General features: G+C 53.7%; 2 protein-coding genes across 5 annotated transcripts in view; both read left to right on the forward strand.

Annotated features, from left to right (window-relative positions):
• The first annotated feature begins 229 nt into the window (after positions 1–229).
• TMEM183A (transmembrane protein 183A) lies at positions 230–9,944 on the forward strand. 4 transcript variants are annotated; one of them, XM_037161004.2, is made up of 8 exons: positions 230–440; positions 559–648; positions 1,417–1,584; positions 3,360–3,519; positions 4,345–4,525; positions 6,851–6,931; positions 7,672–7,819; positions 9,274–9,368. In XM_037161004.2, exons 1-8 carry the CDS (start codon positions 332–334, stop codon positions 9,366–9,368), a joined length of 1,032 nt encoding a protein of 343 aa, XP_037016899.2. In that variant the 5' UTR covers positions 230–331. The 4 variants fall into 4 exon arrangements, with proteins under 4 accessions (XP_037016899.2, XP_037016900.2, XP_037016898.1 ...); XM_037161005.2 differs by having other exon boundaries at positions 3,363–3,519; XM_037161003.2 differs by having other exon boundaries at positions 231–440; positions 3,363–3,519; positions 7,664–7,819; positions 9,274–9,944.
• Positions 9,945–13,490: 3,546 nt separating this feature from the next.
• The window catches only part of PPFIA4 (PTPRF interacting protein alpha 4), a 28,071-nt gene continuing 23,229 nt past the window's right edge, over positions 13,491–18,332 (forward strand). Inside the window, exon 1 of the mRNA XM_053659608.1 lies at positions 13,491–13,600. The gene's annotated coding sequence lies outside the window, so the exon portion shown is untranslated. The remainder of the gene's footprint in view (positions 13,601–18,332) is intronic.

An 18,332-nucleotide genomic window follows, 5' to 3' on the forward strand; every position in this document is an offset into this window, starting at 1 on the left:
CTGTAAGGACGGGACCCTGCGGACACTCAGCTCTGATCCACAGGGCGTGGATTCCGGGCCCGAGACAGCAAACCCCTCAGGGTGGAACGACCGGCGAGAACACCCCAACACCATCTACCATCGCGCAATCCTGTCTCAGGCGGGCGCTGGGCGCTCGATGATGACGTACCCCTACGCCTGGCGGTGACTGGCGGCCGAAGCGAAACGTCTTGCCAACGCGACGCGGGTTCGGCCTGAGTCATCGCGAGAGCTGCGGGCTGCGGGGCGGGATGGCCACGGAGCCGGACGGAGTTGACCTGCGGCTCCTGGAGCCGGCCCTGGTGCCCGAGACATGGCCCGGGGTCCCGGCCCGCTAGGCCGGCCTCGCCCCGACACGGGCGCCATGCCCAAGCGAGGGAAGCGACTGAAGTTCCGGGCCCACGACGCCTGCTCTGGACGAGGTAGGCGCACGGCGGGGGCGCTGGGAGGCTGAGGCTGCGGTCGGGCCTGGGGGCGCAGGGGGCTGGCGGGGCGGCGCGGGCTGGAGGCCGCTTCTCTGAGGGTTGCCGCTCGTTTCAGTGACCGTGGCGGACTACGCCAACTCGGACCCTGCCGTCGTGAGGTCTGGGCGGGTCAAGAAAGCCGTCGCCAACGCCATTCAGCAGGAAGGTAGGCTCCTGACGAGCCTGGACACGGTCGCGGAGGCTGAGCCTGGGGCCCTGTCCCTGTTTTTCCTGCAGTTTTTCGGGCACCGTCCGTGAACGCGTTTGCCCTCTCCACGATCGCGCAGTGGGTTCCGGGGAGGGTGCGGGGTAGCCTGGAGCGCCAGCATTTTGTGCAGCAGAAATATCTACCTTTGCGTGCGCTCTGGTGTCCGATACCTCCTTGGCTTTTAGTCTTTCCCTGCCGTTCACGCATGCTCTGCCCTTTGCTTTTCGTGTAAGAGCCTTGAAGTATTCTTCTTCTCCCACGCTTCTCTTACTTGCAAGCTGCTTCCTCACGTATCCCTGAGACTTGTGTTTTTAGGACACCAATTATCTCCAACTCAGAAACATGGTTAAATTGGATTCAATGCCTCTCAGACGCTGGTCCTCAGAATTTACGCGAATGACAGCAGCTCCCTCCTTTCGCGGCGTTTATAATGGGGGAATAATGTGTTCCCTTTTTCTTCAGGTTAGGGTTAGCACTCTCTAGGAGTTGGTTTGCCCAGAACTTTACAAATTTTTTTTTTGTATTTAGAATGCTCAGTTTTTTCTCTTGTTAGAGAAAACTAAAGCTTTTCTCAGCTTTCTCCAGAAGACCCTAATGCTGCTTTTTGCTGCTGCTGCTGCTTTTTAAAAAAATTTCCCCCCCTCATGGATGGCTGATATTCTGCTTACACCCTTTGTATTTCTGGATGGGACTCTGCTTTCTCACTCTTCTCTTATTTTCTTCTAGTAAAATCTCTTTGTGGCTTGGAAGCCTCTCAGGTTCCTGCGGTGGAAGCTCTTTCTGGGGCCGGTGAGCCCTGCGACATCACCGACAGCAGTGATGAGATGGACACCCCAGAGGAGAACATCCAGGAGAGGACCGTCTCCAGAAAAAAGAAATCCAAGAGGCACAGAGGTGCAGGGCTTGCTCTCTGCTGGTTGACTGGTTGTGTGGTGACAACTTGAAGCTGTCACTTTTTCCATAATCCCAGAGGGGAGAGGAGTGGAGAATTCAAGTTTGAATCTCAGTAGTGGGACAGGGTTGAATATACTATGAAGCTTTCCTCTGCTAATTTCATTTCCTACATTGTGAAATTTCTTTTTTTCTTTTTTTAAGATTTTATTTATTTATCTTTAGAGGGGAAGGAGAGAGGGAGAGAAACATCAATGTACGGTTGCCTTTCGTGCGTCCCCTGCTGGGAACTGGCCTGCAGGGAACTGGCCTGCAACCCAGGCATGTGCCCTGACTGGGAATAGAACCGCGATTGTCTGGTTCGCAGGCCCGCACTCAATCCACTGAGCTACACCAGCCAGGGCTGAAATTTCTTAATAGTTATGTTTAAAATGTAGGTCTTCAGTAATTACTGAATTTGGATCCTAAAAACAAAAATTTTTAAAGCCCTCTGCTTTGTAAAAGTTCTGATGGGTCGTCTCAGCGGAAGGGATTCTGACAGTCACTTGCCTTCTCTTTCAGAGCGAGATTTCATGTGGGGTAAGCCAGGCCCACACATAGTAGACTGAGCCCTAAATGATTACGAGACAGGATAGGGCCCAGAAAGAGGATGTTTCAGAGGCATTGGTCTGATGTGAAGAGTCCAAGATGAGAACCGGACTGAGTCACAGAACTGTAGGAAGTAGTTAGCAAAAAAGCAGGGGCAGCTTTGAGCAGGTGGTGCAGGGGACTTTTGACTGGGAAAGAGATGGAAGAAAGCTGATTTTTGCACAGTTATATGATGAGGTCTGAGTTAAAGATTAGAGATAGGATTAGCCCAGATTCAGGTGCCTGTTTGTGGACTGTGAATTTTTACTCGGACCTGCGATAATATGGTGAACCTCAGAGTCAATAGAATTAACATTAATGAGGTCTGATGGAAGAGGTGGGATGCATTAAAACAGTATCTTTGAATACTGAATGCGTGTGGCTAAGATCATAGGTCAGACTGGCAATGAAATCAGGAAGAACTAGAAGAAAAATATGTTTGCAGGTGGCTGTTGAGTGATGAAGAGAGTACTGTAACTTACCTGGTTTTTAATTCAGTTTGCACTTCCAGGTTTTCCTCATAGCATCTTAAAACCGGCTTTGTTTTGTCAACTGAACTGAAGAACATGTTTGGAGGGTGGGGACAGTGAGGAAGCTTAAGGGCAAAGCTGAACTCCAGAACCAGAAAGTCTGGGTGGCAGGGGTATGGTTTCTTGTTAGTGAAATGGGCTCAGTGATATTTTCCCTACTTCTGTTGAAAAATTACTAGAATGGAATGGTTTACTGTATGCATAGTTACTTTGTAAACTTCAAAATAGCGTATAAGTAATTGTTAAATCAAGGCTTTAAAAAACAAGACCCATTACAGGAACAAGTGTTAAAGAACACATGGCCAAAAACAAGGGGGTGGTGGAGATGGGAGGGAGGTGGGGAGGGCTGGCTGGGATGGGAGTAAAAGACAGAAAACTGTACTTGAATACAAATAAAATAAAAAAGAAAAATAAAAAACCCACAAGACCCATTCACTTTGGCAACAGGAAGCAAAAGTGTCCAGCAGCTTGAGTAAGCAGGAAGTGATGAGTTTGATAGGCTGCCTTGGGCCTATTTAAAACCTTTCTCTCAGCTGTAAAGTCTGGGAGACCTGCCATGATTGGGGATCTTTAGATCTGTGTGTAATAGGTCAGACATTGTAGCTCCTTTTTCTGTTTTAGAAGACCTGGACGAGGCTGGAGGAGAAGAGTACCCCATGGATATTTGGCTGCTGCTGGCCTCCTACATCCGTCCTGAGGACATTGTGAATTTCTCCCTGATTTGTAAGAATGCCTGGACTGTCACTTGCACTGCTGCCTTTTGGACCAGGTTGTACCGAAGGTGCGGCCACAGGGAGCTCACTGTTGTCTGATTTCATGCTGTTTGTGGTGTGGACCTGCTCCCAGGATGGAGATCTTTGCACTTTCTCTACTCCATGCCAGGTGTGAGCCTGGCTTCGGACTGCTTGAGCCCTCTCTAACTTAAAATTGATAGTATTAGTTCATCCAGGTAACTGTCTTCGCTGTGGTTGTCTGCTCCCCTCATCCAGTGTCCATTTGTAGCAAAAAGTCTTGCTTCAGGTTTCAGAAGAATTGTCTTTTGATTTTTTCTCAGGGGGTTATCTCAGCTAAGTGTTCAAAAGCTGCAGCTGCCTATCTCTTGGCCTCTTCAACTGGATTAGTTTCTTAGGTCTGCTAGTCACCCAGAAGTCCCGTGTGGCTTTCATATGCACGCTGTCCTGCGTGCAGTCATACAGCCGGTCGTACTGGTGGGGAGAGGGCTGCAGAAGCATAGCGAAGGTGAAAAGGGTCAGTGGTAATGTGGCAGGAAGGGAGCAGAGACGTGTGCCAGGAGAACCTGGTGGCCCTTCCCCAAGGCACGGCCTGAAGTGTGCTGTCAGGGCGAAGACTTGTGCTTCTTTAGAGTGAGATACTGAGGACCACAAATTTTCAAAAGGATGGAGAAGCACAGGTGTGCACTGGGTCTCACATGTCGAAGCAAGCATAGCTGAGAAGTGGGGGAGCTGGTGGTTTGTGTGTGAGTGAGCCCCGGGGGCAAGCTGATCACTGGTTGGTGACACCGTGCAGAGATGAGGAGTCATAGGAGCCTGACGTGGAGCAGGAGAGACAGGCCACACGGTGGTGGGAGTCACGTGTCCTGTTGCAGGCACTACACGCTGGATGCCTCCCTGCCTCTGCGCCTGCGACCAGAGTCCATGGAGAAGCTGCGCTGCCTCCGGGCGTGCGTGATCCGGTCTCTGTACCACATGTATGAGCCCTTCGCTGCCCGAGTCTCCAGAAACCCAGCCATTCCAGAGAGCACACCCAGCACCTTAAAGAATTCCAAAGTGAGTGAGTGTCCGTGTTGGGCCCTGTGTGGTGGGCCTGTCCTTGGGCTTGCCTCCGGCTTCCGTGGTGGGGAGGGCTCGGGCTGCAGGCTCGAGGCTTCTAGGGGACTAACGTTCACTCTCCAAGGCGTCCCTGCTGTGCCAGCCTAGCTCCCTTGTGGTTTTAGCCACATTTTCCTTACCTTCTTTATTGTAACTTGTTTTTGCGCATTGTGCATTGTACTGGGTTAGGTGGCTGGGATGGTTTGAGCTAGGAAAAACACAATTTGGATGGTAGGTCTGAACTGCAGTTCTTGAGACGTGCTTTTTGTCACGATGCAAAGATACACCGTGAGCAGCCCGCTAGTTCTCTCTCTGTTATGACCTTGACGTCTGGGATCCCCTTCCTTGTTGGCCTCCTTCGAGGTCCTGGTGTAGACCTCGCTCCCTTGGCATTGACTACGTGCCCACTGCTGCCAGGCCCCGTGGTAGGTGGTTTAAAAGACCAGGAGGTGCTCCCAGCCAGGGCCTCCAGCGCTCTAAATCCTTCTGTGTCCGGGCTGCTACTTGTGCTGTGGAATTTCCCCAGCATTTTTTCACTCAGACGTCCTATTCAAGTTGCTGGCATTCTGATCTGCACGTAGGTGTGTTAACCTTTAGTCCGTTTTCTTTCTTTTTGCTTCCTAATGAAATCCTTAGTGAGTGCACCTTTGCCCAGCTGGGCTAGCACAGCAGGTAGGATGATATGGGCAAGTCAGTGTCTCATTCCCGCATCCCCCACCCCCTGCACCTGAACTAATATTGTCTAAATTTTGTAGTTTTTGAGTCTGTGGATAATTTTTATTACTCTGTGTACACAAAATTGGTTGTTCTGTACCACTTCCTCTTTTGTGTTTTGTTTTTATGCTTTGGGTGTTACAGAGACTCTTTCCCCTAGTGTAGCCCTCGTGTGATAGTATTGGACCTGATACCTGCTGACCAGAGGGTACTGCTGATTTCTAGGTCATTTGTCCGGGTTCCTCCCAGGGTTGCAGATGCAGGTGGTCAGGGCTGTGGGCTGAGCTCAGTGTAATGTCATACCAGCTGATGGGTGCAGGGCAGGGGTAGAATTTCACCCAGCAGCTGCTTCTCCTTGTCACGTGAGTAGGCAGTGTGTCGCGTCCCATTCCCAGTCTTCGCCCCCAGAGACAGTGGCAGCGTCAGAGGAGGGCCCATCTCAGAGCTGACCTGCCAGGGGTAGGCCGGTTGCTGGCAGCAGAGCAGCGTGAGGCAAACTCGTGCTGACACCTCGTAGCGGCTCCAGTGCCCAGTCCTAAGGGACCTGTGTCTTCTCACACTTAACACCGTGCAGTAATTTTCAAAGTGGACTCTAAAGAGCCAGTGTGGAATGATAGCTATGGTATAATCCAGGGAATGAACCCGGGGCCACCAGGCTGCTGCTTTTGTGCCTGTTGTTAAGAGATCATTCGAGGAGGATGTGGGACCTGCACTGGCAGCTGTCCCATGCATGGCCTGGCGACTTGTACAGCCAAGTTGCATGGCATTCTGAGAGGTGCCAGCATGCCTGAAGGAGTGGCCCCATGTCCCAACGCCAGCTTTTTGTACACGACTCTCCCTCTCTCTCTTTTCAGTAGCATAGCTTGTGTGGGACACTGGAGCCGTTGTGATGGCAGCAGAAGTGTTTGCCCCTTAAAGCCAAGCCCATTATTTTTGATGGAACATCAGGATGTGCAGGGCACGTCTGAAGGGCAGGACAGCTGGCACGGCGGACGACCCACCCCTTGCCCCCTGGGAGGTACTTGACTTCTTGTGCTTAACCTTAGCTGTAGCCTGCCTTTTACCGCGGTGTGTGCTGAGCTCAGCCCAGTTCTGCAGCATCCACACCGCTGTCCGCTCCCAGAGGGCCCTGAGTGGCTTGCCCCTGTGTGTTTTAGGGCCGGCCATCTGCCTGCCTTTGTCACCATCTTGCCCAGTGGCTGCTTATGTTCCAATGTAGAGGAGTGGCCTGCTGAATCAGAGAATGCCCCAGTCCCTAGAGGCCATGTTTTGTCTTTAAAGATGAGAACAGGAGGGGCTACCTTCACAGCCTCAGAGGTTGACTTACCTTGGTCCCTCTTCTCCTTGCTGAAGAGCCCCGGGACCCTCTCTCCATGTGGCACCAGTCAGATCGGGGGTCGGGGGGTCTCCACTGGGGCCAGAGTGGGTTCGCAGCATTGGGACTGTGGCTGGCTTCAGAGATGGCAAACAGAAAGGTTTCTGCTGCTGCTTTTTTATTACCTTATTTTGATTTTTCCCTTTTCTGTCTTTTGTTTATTTTTGGTTTATTTTATTTTTATTTTCTTACAGTGCTTACTTTTCTGGTGCAGAAAGATTGTTGGGAACAGACAGGAGCCAATGTGGGAATTCAACTTCAAGTTCAAAAAACAGGTATGCAGTTGTATCTCCTTGGTTTTTCAGATATCTCGTTCTAGTAAATTCAACTCAGTGCAAAGTTGCCTTATTGCAGTCAAATGACATCAAAACTTGTAGTGATGCCATGGAGAGAAATTACGAGGGAGCTGTCCTGTATGAAGGACAGCCGGGTGAGGGAGGGGCCCCTGAGTGTGTACTAGGTCTGTGAACACAGCCGTATGAGATGTTTAGGGACAACTAAAGTAGAATATTCTGAGGATATTATATGACATGACATTTTTGTTAATTTTCTTGAATATGATCAGAATATTGTGGTGATACACGTGTGTCTGTTCATGTTGAGGGTGGAGTGTCAGTGTCATTTTTCAAATGGCTGTGCACTTCCCACCCCAGAGTGAGTGTGGGTTTTTATGTGCCGCATGTGTGTGAAATGGGAGGGGAGAGGAAGGTGTGACAGGGACTTGGCCATCCTCCCGACGTCGGAGCGCCTCTGACACAGCTGCACGTTTCCACCTCTTGCCGGGGGGATGCAGCACTGTACCCCTGCCATGTTGCTCATCCGAGGGCCCCTGCTTTCAAAGGGCAGGTTTCCTTGATCTGTGTGGGAACCAGTATATGCATGAAGAGAGAGGAGAAATCCTAAGCATGGGTCTCATGGCATCCTGTGAGCTGTGAAATTTCCCTTGGTAGAGTCTTCGAGCCCTAAACAGTCGCTCTACAGCATGAGATGAATTCTGTTCCCCTCAGTCCCCCAGATTAAAGAGCAAGTGCATTGGGGTGCTGCAGCCTCCCGTTCAGTACGAAGATGTGCACACCAACCCCGACCAGGACTGCTGCCTCCTGCAGGTCACCACCCTCAATTTCATCTTCATTCCCATCGTCATGGGCATGATATTCACTCTGGTGAGTGGGAACAGGGCGTCCGCGCAGCTCTGGCACACAGTTGGACGGCGCCTAGGTTTCAGAGAAATCTGTACATTTAACCTCCGGAGAAGAAAGCTTTGGTGAAGATTTTAAAAAGTCTGAGAGTAGACTTGCATGTCAGGAACAGACAGACTTGTGGAGGAGCTCTCTGCGTGTCAGGGCACGTTACCTCTGCTCTCTCCAGTGCAGGGGCACTTCTGCCTCTCCCGAGTGACGAGCATTGATGTCTGAGAGGCATCATCGCGTGGGGACAGGGATGAGGCTGCACGGTGGTTTCATACATGCGTATATATTTTAGAACATTTTTAAAAAGTGTTTTTGAGCCCTGGTTGGTGTGGCTCACTGGATTGAGCACCAGCCTGTGAACCAAAGGTTTGCAGTTTGATTCCCAGTCAGGGCACATGCCTGGGTTCTGGTCAGGTTCCCAGTGGGGGGAACGTGAGAGGCAACCACACACTGATGTTTCTCACCCTGTCTTTCTCCCTCCCTTTTCCTCTCTCTAAAAATAAAATAAAAGTCTTTTTTTTAAAAAGTGGGAGAGAGAAAAAGAGAGAGAAGTATTGATCTGTTGCTCCACTTACTGATGCATCATTGGTGGATTCTTGTGTGTGCCATGACCAGGGATTGAACCCGCAACCTTAGCACATCGGGACATTGCTCTAATCAGCTGAGCTGCCTGGCTGGCGTAATACATACAATGTTAAAACATAGAGTGACCTTCTCCTAGGGCAGGGGTTTCAAACTCATTTTCCCTGGGGGCCACATCAGCCTTGAGGTTGCCTTCAAAGGGCCAAATGTAATTGCAACTCCTTAACAGTTAAGGAGTAGTTACATTTATACAGTCCTAAAATTATTTTGGCTGCTCTTTGGGACTGCTCTCCTGGGTCACGTGCACGCCCTCTCCAGGGAAGTCTGGAAAGGGGCGTATGGCCCCCGGCCCTCCGTTAAGCCACGTGAAACACCTACTTACACGGCACTCGTGCTCCCTGTACTTCAGACTCGTGCAGTTCTTTGCAGACCTGCACATGTACGGCCATATTTAGAGCTTTCATGGTGTATTTTATCAAAAAATGGGGGTCAGGTGTGTGCTTCATGTATCTTGCCTGACTTGCTCAACAGTATCTCATCAAAATCCCTTCAAGTCATCCCTTACAGCTCCAACCCAGTGTTTAAAGTTGGCTTGGGTGGGAGTCTGCGTGCAACCCCGCTGTCCGAGAGGCGTTCTGTAGCATAGTCTAAATATGTTAAGCCACGAACTGATAAAATCACCTTTAATTTTGTGTCTGCGAAGGTGTTGGAATCGTAACTTAGAGGTTATCTTGGGGCCTTGCCAGTGTGAATTTGGTGAGGACTGTGTCGTGTTAGAGTGGACTGTGAGGGGACAGTGGTGTCATTGGGTTGTGGGATCTCATGGAATGCACTTTTCCCTCCAGTTTACAGTCAATGTGAGCACGGACATGCGGCATCACCGAGTGAGACTGGTGTTCCAAGACTCTCCGGTCCACGGTGGTCGGAAGCTGCGCAGTGAGCAGGGCGTGCAGGTCGTCTTGGACCCGGTGCACAGCGTCCGACTGTTTGACTGGTGGCACCCTCAGTACCCGTTCTCCCTGAGAGCGTAGTCGCTGCGCCTCGCCCCGCCCCGTGGCAGGCAGGGCTCGGCTGCCCCAGCGGCCGTCACGAGTCCCGGCTGAAGGGGCTCTGGATTGTTTATCTGCTTAGTGACGCACGTGCTCCTGTTGGGGACGGGGACGGGTTGGACCTCATGTTCTCTGAACGTAAGAGGAAACATAACCGTGACTTATGAACATATTTAATGTAAGGATTTTGTGTGAAAGGAGAAACCAGGCCCTATTTTCTGTGTTAAACCCCATTTGGTGCTATTGAGTTGGTCCTTTGATCCTTTATCCCAATGGTCTTGCTCTGGGGAAAAGTTAGACTCTTGAATCTCTGGTCTAGGAAGTTGAGGCATTCCCTGTGGACCAGAGGAATCCGAGAGGCACAGGCTTGTTGCTGTGGTTGCTGCCAGTTTAGCTGCCCCTCAAATTCAAGTATTTCTTCTCTTTCCCCTTCTCCAGAAATAAAGCAGGTGACAGGGTTTTCAGAATCTGGTAAGCTTGACTTGTGTACTTTTCTTGAAAAACAACTTTTGGGTGTTTATCACATAAATATTCTTTTGCCAGTCTTGGATTTAGGTTTGTTTTTGCACGGGGCTGACAGCAGTGATGACAGTGACTATGCCCTTGGCCCTGTGCTGGGAACTTCACAGAACAGCACTGATCCTCACTGTCCTGTGGGGCAGGTGGCACTGCTGTCATTCTGTGGTCGAGGGGATGGACTCAGTGACATGGGCAGGGCTCCCACCCAGGCTCTGCTGCCCCACTTAGAAGGTCAGTCTTGTTTTTCTTGTGATTGTTGCTGGCAAGGGAGCAGGCAGAGTGCACAGACGTAGAAGTCAGAGTTGTAAAAAACTGGATTGTGGTACACCTTATCCCTAATCAGTCTGAGGGTGCGTAAGATGAAAGAGGCTGCTAAATAAGTCTTTTTAAGTCTTTTTAAGTGAAGTAAAACCAAGAAAGTTAATACAGGAAAGATAGTGGTATTTTCACTGAATTGTTAGAAAGGCATTGATTATACTGAAGGCCATTAAAAATATGTTCCGTGTTGAAACCAGCCTCCTGAGCTGGAAGTGCTCAGTGACTTTCCCACCCTGCCCTGCCCTGCCAGACCCACTGCCCCGAGTGTCCTCACCGTAGGGACGCTACCTTCAGACCATTTGCTGGGGCTGGTGTGCTCGGAGGGGAGCGTGGAGGTTGGGATACTTTGCCAACAAGATAACTGCTGCATCCCCCCCCTCATTAGCCTGTGAGCTGGGTATAGCCACAAGGTGAGCGTTAGTGTAACAGAACAGACCCAAGGTGGGTGTACGATATACTATTACCAAAAGGACCCCCCCACTAGGTTCCCTATGCCTGCCACCAGAGGAAAGATATCTCAATGCTAGAGATTTGTGAAAAGGAAAGGAAATATTTATTTAAAGCTATACAGACTTAGAGTAGTGACTTAATGTCTTCATTAAAATATTAAAGTCCTTTAGGACACCCACAGACACACACACAGTCCTTCCTTCTCTCTCTGACCTAATCTGGGGTACCGTATCTCAGGAAAAGAAGTAGAAAAGTCCATGATTTGGGCTCCTGGCACCATTAGCTGTGTTGCCACCATGGTCTCCAGTTAATTCAAAGCTATGTGGCCCCTTCTCATGGCCCACCAGCAAGAGTCCTTTCACCCCTTTTCTTCCAGGCAAAGTCTTTCCTGCTTCCTGAGCCACGTGGCAAAAGGGAGCACTGCAAAGCCACGTGATCCTCACTCTGCCAAAGCCAAGTGGTTCTCCCTTCACGTGGCTGCTGTGTCTGGGTTTAAATCCCCAAGCCAGTCTTCCTCTGCAGCCCCATTTCCAGCTCCTCCCACCATCGGCTATACCTGCCAGCATTCCTGTATTATTCCAGCTTTTCTGGGCTGTGGTAATGAGTCTGGGCAGGTGTGGCCCCATGGCGTGGAGCCAGTCTTCTCCACGCTCTAATGCAGGCGCTGTAATGGGGGGCTGGGAGTTGCCTCCCAGTTACATCTTGGGTGGAAGTCACTTCCATCCCCCTGGCTCAAAGCATGGCCACAGCTATTTAACGTATCTATGCAACCAGTTAAAGGTTATAGATACGTTGTATGACCATGCCAGAGGTTAGCTGCAAAGCTGTTGCTATGTAACACAGCTCCCAACTACCCTGTGCCATGTGTCCCTTCCCCCAGCTTAGCCTTGTGGGGCAGGGTCAGGACATCCCTTATATTTTTCTAATATTTCCCAGACACCTTGAGTTCTGGACCCCATTACAAATCCCTATTTGGGGCTCCCTTGGCTGCACCCTGTTACGTTAGGGTCACATTCTTTAACTGCTAACATCTTTTGAGGGCAGCTGATGCCATATTGCAAACTTGGTATGTCCTTTCGTTACTGTCCTCTCTGCCCCTTCTACTTAAGGACTGTTTGCATCTGCTGATAATACCTCTGCTCACGGCTGTCCTTTCCCCACACCGAGGATGGAGCTGAAGCCGAGCCTGGGGCCATGAGGAACAGCATTTGGTCATTTAAATGATAAAAACAAAAACCAGAAGATGGAAAGCACCTTGCAAATCTTGCCTACAATCAAAGCTTGCTTCTGCCCTGACATCCTGCCAAGCGAGAGCAGGTTGATTCCCAGTCATGGGTTGGGGCATGTGCAAGAGGCAACCAGTCGATGTTTCTCTCCCTCTCCTCCCTCCTTCCCCCTCTCTAAAAATAAATAAAATCTCAAAAAAAAGTTGCCTCTGAGGCAGGAGGAGAGAAGCACAGACCCCTAGTTCCCTGGAGCGGAAGGGGGCTGTCCGTTGGGTTGTTGCCCCCCACTTAGGAGTTCCCTTTACAAGGGAACTAGTAGCAAAAACAAAACAAAACAAGTGCTCCCTAAAACTGCTTTTGGCATCATCAGTGTGTTCCGACTCAGCGCCGGAGTGGTAGATAAAACGCTAGGTGTTGCCTCAGCTGCACCCTCAGAGTGATGTCACCAACACTTGGCAACTCATGCTGTGCCTTCTTCAGCTTCCTCCTTCACCGGGTGCGTGGCCTTTTCTTGAATGACCCGTGTTTCATCGAAAGGATGTGAAGTGTCCCAGGGAGTTCCTTTCTGTGAGAGCCCCCACCCCCAGTCACCAGGAGTTGGGGCTTTCTGCACTACTTTTCTGTAAAATCTAGTTTGTGATCGTCACTTCCTTAACCTTGATTCTGCTCTGATGGTCCTGAAAACATTAAATTTCATTTCTAACCCCTCTAATAAATCACAGTTATTCAGATTTTTCTGCCTTCCACCGAAGATTCCAGGAAACTGAGCCAAATGGTGACTATATTGGAGCAAAAGAAAAAAGGCAGGTTATATATCCCACATACCTGAACTGCAGCCTTCGTCCTGTAGCTGTAAACAGGCACGCAGTGCACGCAGCTGCAGCTTCCGGCCGCTCCCCCCCCCACACACGCAGTGTAGTGCGCAGGTGCGGGAAGCTGCAGGCCCCACCTCGGGGGCGTGGGGTTGCTGTGGGTTGTATGTGCCAGGGACATCTCATTTCATAGTAACAGTGTTAGCTCCGCCAGGGGCCTGTGTGGAGACAGGCGATCCTGTTCACTTACAAACATTACAGAAATGTGTCTTGATTTCAAGTTTCTCCACTGGAAAATGGGTGTGACCAAAGGGAAAGTACTAAATGGGCTAGAGGGAGGAGGTGTGAGAGTGGACAAAACCACTGACCACAAGGTCGGGACCAGCCGATGAAAAGAGCACCTAGATTTGGGAGGGGGCGAGTTTCCAAGGCAGCCTGGGAGCGCTGGTCCTGGCCCAGCTGAGACTGTGCGCAGCCACTCAGCTGCTCTTAGGTCACAAGTGGGGGCGGGGTGCTGCTGGGAGAGGTGGGTATTGAGAGGCCCCGCCTCTTGGGGGTGGGGTCAGACCTGTTGAGGGGGCGGGGCTCTGCCCTGGGAGGATGCAGCTGCCTTTGGTCACGTGAGGGGTGGGCCCTCACGGGAGGGGCGGGGCCTCACTGGAGGAGGCGGGGCACATGCCTGGGAGGCTGCAGCTGCTTGGTGTCCGGCTAGGGACTCGTGAGGCCTCCGCAGTGCCAGGAGCTGGATGCCGAGCCGACCTACGCGTCTCCAGTCTTGTCTTCGGAGACTGCAGGCAGGTGAGGGTCCAGAGTCCGGGCTTGGGGTGGATGTCTATGTTCCCCCCTCCGGCTGCTGCACCGTTTGGGGAGGAGTGCCTGGCGCGTGCGTTTGGCATCAGCCCCCTCTCACTCTGCAGACGTAGATTCCGCCCCCTTTGCGGACCGTGGCTGCCCCCCCGCCCTTGGGGTGAGCTTGGCTGCGATGCCCAGTTTGTGTGGGGTGGAGTTTGCGCCCCGCTGTCGGCCTCGGAGGAGGGGGCTGAGCTGGGGGTCTGATGGAAGCCGGAGGGACTGCGCTCTTGTGCCACCCCCACCCAGTCCCAGGAGAGTGAAGAAGAAGCTCCTCAGCTCCTTGGTCAGCTCCGCCCTAGAGATACCTGGGGCACATGAGGGTCCGAGGACGTCGGGCTCCCCTGAGGTGGGGGTCCTCAGCCTCCCTGCCTCACCTGCAGTGCCCCTTCTCCCTGTCACTGGCTCCTGTCCTCCTGCTGCCGGACGCGAGCAGAGCCTGTGATGCCAGTCTCTGCAGGGCCGCCGAGGTCTGCCAAGGCGGGGGCGAGGGTGGCGCTGCTGGGAAAGGGCTGGGAGGGTGCGGGCGCAGAGCTGACTTTCCACCCCGCAGCGCCTTTCCCAGAGCAGACCCTGCAGCTTTCGGTGACGAGCGGCAGGAGAGCGGCCCGGGCTGGCTGGAGGACGTGGAAATGTGCTGTGGGCGCTTGTCTCTGAGAAGGATGGGGGTGGGGGACAGACGGCCAGGAGGCGCTGATGTCACCTCTGAGGGAGGCGTCCGGGCGGTGTCCGTTAGAGGGGCCGCTGCTGCTCGGCTGCTGCCGGTGGTGAACAAGTGGTCACGGCTGTGCTTGGGGGGGGGAGTCCTCTCCCCCGGCGGGAGCTGAGGGGGACCCTGCAGCAGCCAGGGTTCAGGGACCTCCTCAGCCTTTCCAGGGGCCATGGGACTGATACTTAGTACTTAGTTCACAATTCAGCAAACATTTATTGGGTACTTACTGTAAACCAGGCACAGTGCAAGTTGCTGGGTCCTTTGAAGCGATGTAAGGCTGTGGGGCAGTTGAAAGGCCACACAGCAGGCACTCTGTCCACCCCCCCTCCACACCCCCCTTTGTTATATTGTCATTGGATTAGAAGGGTCCGAACTGGACTCTGAGTCACCCACCCGCTCCCACTGTTAACTTGCTGCCTCTGCAGGGGGCACGGTGGGAAAGCTTTCCCTGGCTCTTCTCTAGGATTTTGTCCTGAGGCCTCAGGAGGCTGTGTGGGGCACATGGTACCTCAGACTAAGGGGACAGTGACCGGCACAGTGGTTACCTGGCTGATGCTGTGCCAGGTAACCGCTGTCTGTGGTGACCCCTGGCTCAGTGGGATGTCCAGTCTCTGAATGGCAGTGGGCGTGGAGGGAGTGCTCACCCTCTTGCTCACCCTGTGAGTGCTGCCCAGCCGTCCTGATGTCAGAGCCCTGGGGCCTGTGCTGCTGGGGGTGGGCAGGGCCAGCAGCCAGGCTCCCGGGGCTCCCTCACTCCGGACTCCGAGCTGGAGAGACTTGTCAGTCAGGCTCTGGAAGGACCAGAGCCCTGGTGAGGGAGCTGGGGACAGGGTGAGGAGTCGGGCTGAGCAGGCAGTGAGGCAGGGCTCAGACTCAGCAGGAGCTGGGGGCCCCGAGGGCTGCAGGATGTATGGCAGCTGCTGAAACGATTTCGTGCCAGGGGCAGGGGTCCTCTCACCAGGAGTCCTCTGGCTGGGGCTTAGGCCTTCGGATGGGTTGCTGTGGAACCACGGCGTCGTCTTTGGAGCTTTGGAGCTGCACAGGAGGGTTCGGTATGGAGCAGGGGGTACTGATGGACAGGAAGCTGCCCCAGGTCCCAGGTGGAGACCTGGGAGCATGGAGGGTAGGGAGTGGGGCACTGCAGCCGCCAGAAGTCACCCTCTGTGCCCCCTCTGGCCTGCCAGCTCACTGATCCACAATTAGCTCTGGAAGGCCTGTGGGGCTGGCTTGCAGGAGCAGACGTGCCCCTTTGAGTGGCCATCAGAGTAAAAGTTACTTGGAGAAAAACTCTGAAGGGTTGCTCCTAGGGGCTGGGATGGTATAGCCCCAGAGCCCGAAGAATCACCCAGTAGGCTCACAGCTCTGCCCTCAGAGAGCCTTGGGTGCTGCAGTCCCCGCCTCCCTCGAGGCTCTCCTGTTTCTCCAGGTGACGCCAGCTCCAAGGCCAGACAGGTCTGCGCTGGAGCCGCTCCACTCTAAGGGAGGGGAGGAGCAAAGTCAGTGGGTTAGACCGCAACGGGCCCCCAGGCCGACCCCCGGCCTGTGCCAGCTGCTGGGTGGTCGGTCACATGCTCCTCTGCCTGGGGTGCTGTCCAACTGTTGCTTGTGTAGCTGCGTTCTCTCAAGTAGCCATGAACTTCCTGAGGGTTGGGATTGCATCGTATGGGCCTTTGGTACCCATAACAAGACCCAGCTCAGCATGGGGTCTGTGGAAGTCTGCTCAGTGCATCGTTGTAGCACTGCACGGAAGCGGGGCCTCCCTGCAACCGGAACCATTCAACCTGGAACAGAGGAGCCTCTGAGGACCTGGGACAGTGATGCTCCACCTCAGTGAGGTGTCATTCGAGTCTGTCGGCAGTAAATACAGTGAAACCCCCAAGGGCCCATTGAGCATGGTGTGTGGGTTTAGGTCTTTAACTCTGAACAGTGTTAGTTACATGTATGTTACAGGAATGTCCATTGTGTACTGTGATTTTAGGAGCACGTGTATATATAATGTAACTAGGTGGTAGGGTGGATGACCTTCCTTTTATCCCTTTGCTACGAGGGGCTCACGTCCTGAGGTTCCCTCTTGGCCCAGCTTGTGGGCCCTGCATTTAAGCACTCGCTGGCAGCTAGGCACTGGCCCCATGGCCTCTGCAGGGTGGCAGCCTGGCCCTTGCCGCTTTCTCTCGCAGTGGTGGGGCTGCCATCTGGTAGGGCTGCAGGGAGCCAGCCTGAGTGTGTGACCCGCCAGAGCATCAGACTCAAGTGCCCATCCCTCCCGTTCGCTAGGAAAAGGCAGGGCTAAGTTCAGGGGAGTCCTAGAGGCCTCGGAGGTTTTGTGTCCACCACGTTCGTGAGCCCACAGGCCTGGTTTTGCCCAGCCCCTTCCTCTACACACACTCACACCCTTGCTCACCTGGAGACCCCTTCTGCGGTGTCACCCACAGACCCCCCACAAATGCCGGCTTTGGGGAGGGTGGCTTCTGCCCCTGGACCAGGACATGAGTGTGTCACTGGTGGGACATGCCAGAGTGGAAGGGCCATGCTGGGTCGAGGTGGCAGCCTGCTGATGGAGTCCTATAGCCAGAAGGAGGCCCCCTTGTGGCTGCCACACTGGTGCCCTCAGCAGGGCACCTGGATGTACGTGCTGGTGCTGGGGGAAGTGGTGTCGCTTCCTGGCACCTGGTTGGAGGGAGGCTGGGGAGGGCTGGTGGCACTGCAGCCAGCTTCTCAGTTGCCAGAATGACCAGGAGGATTTGGAAGAGGCCAAGCTGGACCAGCTAGCATGTCACAGCGGGCGGGCTGAACACTTCCCAGCCCTTTCCTGTAAAGAGCTTCAAAAACCCACCCGCAAGCCCACCCTTACCTGCCCCACTGGGTGGGCCCTACTCCCCTGCAGTCGTGGCGCATTCTGCGTTTCCAGGCCCTGCTTACCCTTGAGTCTGTCCCTCTACGGTGGGCAAAACGGGTCACGGGTTTCATCTTACAGCAGAGGCCTCGGCAGGCGGTGACGAGCCCAGGGCCGCCCAGCTGCTCTCCTCGGCGCCAGCTCTGGGTCCCTTTACGCTCAGCGTCCCTGAGCGCCTCAGCATGCTTTCTGACACAAGGGCTCCTGCCCCAGCCTGGCCTCCTCTTCCGTGCCCTCATTTCTTCTTGGGGCAGGTGTGGGAGAGGGAGAGGGGTGAGAACCTGGCCGTGCTGAGCTTGGAAAGGTGTGGGGGCCCGTGCGGCCTTCAGCCTCACAGGTGGAGCCCTCCGGGAGTAGGGTCCTGGGCACTGTGGGTGGGTGTGGGAGGGATGGCTGTCAGCATCAGTGAGATGGCAGGTCTGGCCTCTGCCGTTTGGGAGGGCAGGGACGTGGCAGTGAGGGGGGCAGGTGCAGACCAGGGTCCTACTTTCTGCCTCCGTGGTGACTGTCAGCTTGGGGACAGGATCCCATGGGTCAGAGTGTGTCTGGGAGCACATGTATCTCCACATGTATGTATGTCCTGTCTTCTCCCGTGTGCATGTGTGTGGGCAAACACATGCCTGCCGTAACCACTGGGCCCTCAGGGGTGGCTGTGGAGTGAGCTCTGCGGTTCTCGTGCTGGCTCCCTAGCCTCTGGGTGGTCCAGGCCCACGTTCCCCCCCAGCCTCCCTGTCAGTCCCTGTTTCTGCCTGCATCACCAGGACTCTGGGGGTGGGTGGCAGGTGGGTTTGGGTGGAAGAGGCTTGGTCCTTCTTTGGTTCTCCTGCTGGGTTCAGCCCAGTGTCTGACTTACGACCTCACACTGGGTCCCCACGTGTCCTGTCCTCTCCCAGCCTGCCACCTGAGGGGTGGAGAAGAAGCTGTCCCAGTGTCTCCCATGTGGGCAGGGGAAGGGCAAGGAAGGAAAGTACTGTTTGAGGGGCCTTGCGGTGCGGGGCGCCTCACATTTTATCTCGTGTCACAGGGGCTCCGAGGGCAGCTCCCTCTGCATGTGACTCGGGTGGTGGCCTCCCAGC

This window comes from Artibeus jamaicensis, unplaced genomic scaffold (genome assembly GCF_021234435.1).
Source record: "Artibeus jamaicensis isolate MK-2021 breed Jamaican fruit bat unplaced genomic scaffold, CSHL_Jam_final scaffold_754, whole genome shotgun sequence".
Classification (NCBI taxonomy): Eukaryota; Metazoa; Chordata; class Mammalia; order Chiroptera; family Phyllostomidae; genus Artibeus; species Artibeus jamaicensis.

Excerpts from the sequence above, each read along its gene's own strand:
- TMEM183A (XM_037161001.2), top strand. The coding sequence starts at position 332 with ATGGCCCGGGGTCCCGGCCCGCTAGGCCGGCCTCGCCCCGACACGGGC. Across the intron at positions 649-1,416 it reads CAACGCCATTCAGCAGGAAG|TAAAATCTCTTTGTGGCTTG; the intron begins GTAGGCTCCTGA and ends ATTTTCTTCTAG. Across the intron at positions 6,932-7,663 it reads ACTTCAAGTTCAAAAAACAG|TCCCCCAGATTAAAGAGCAA; the intron begins GTATGCAGTTGT and ends TGTTCCCCTCAG.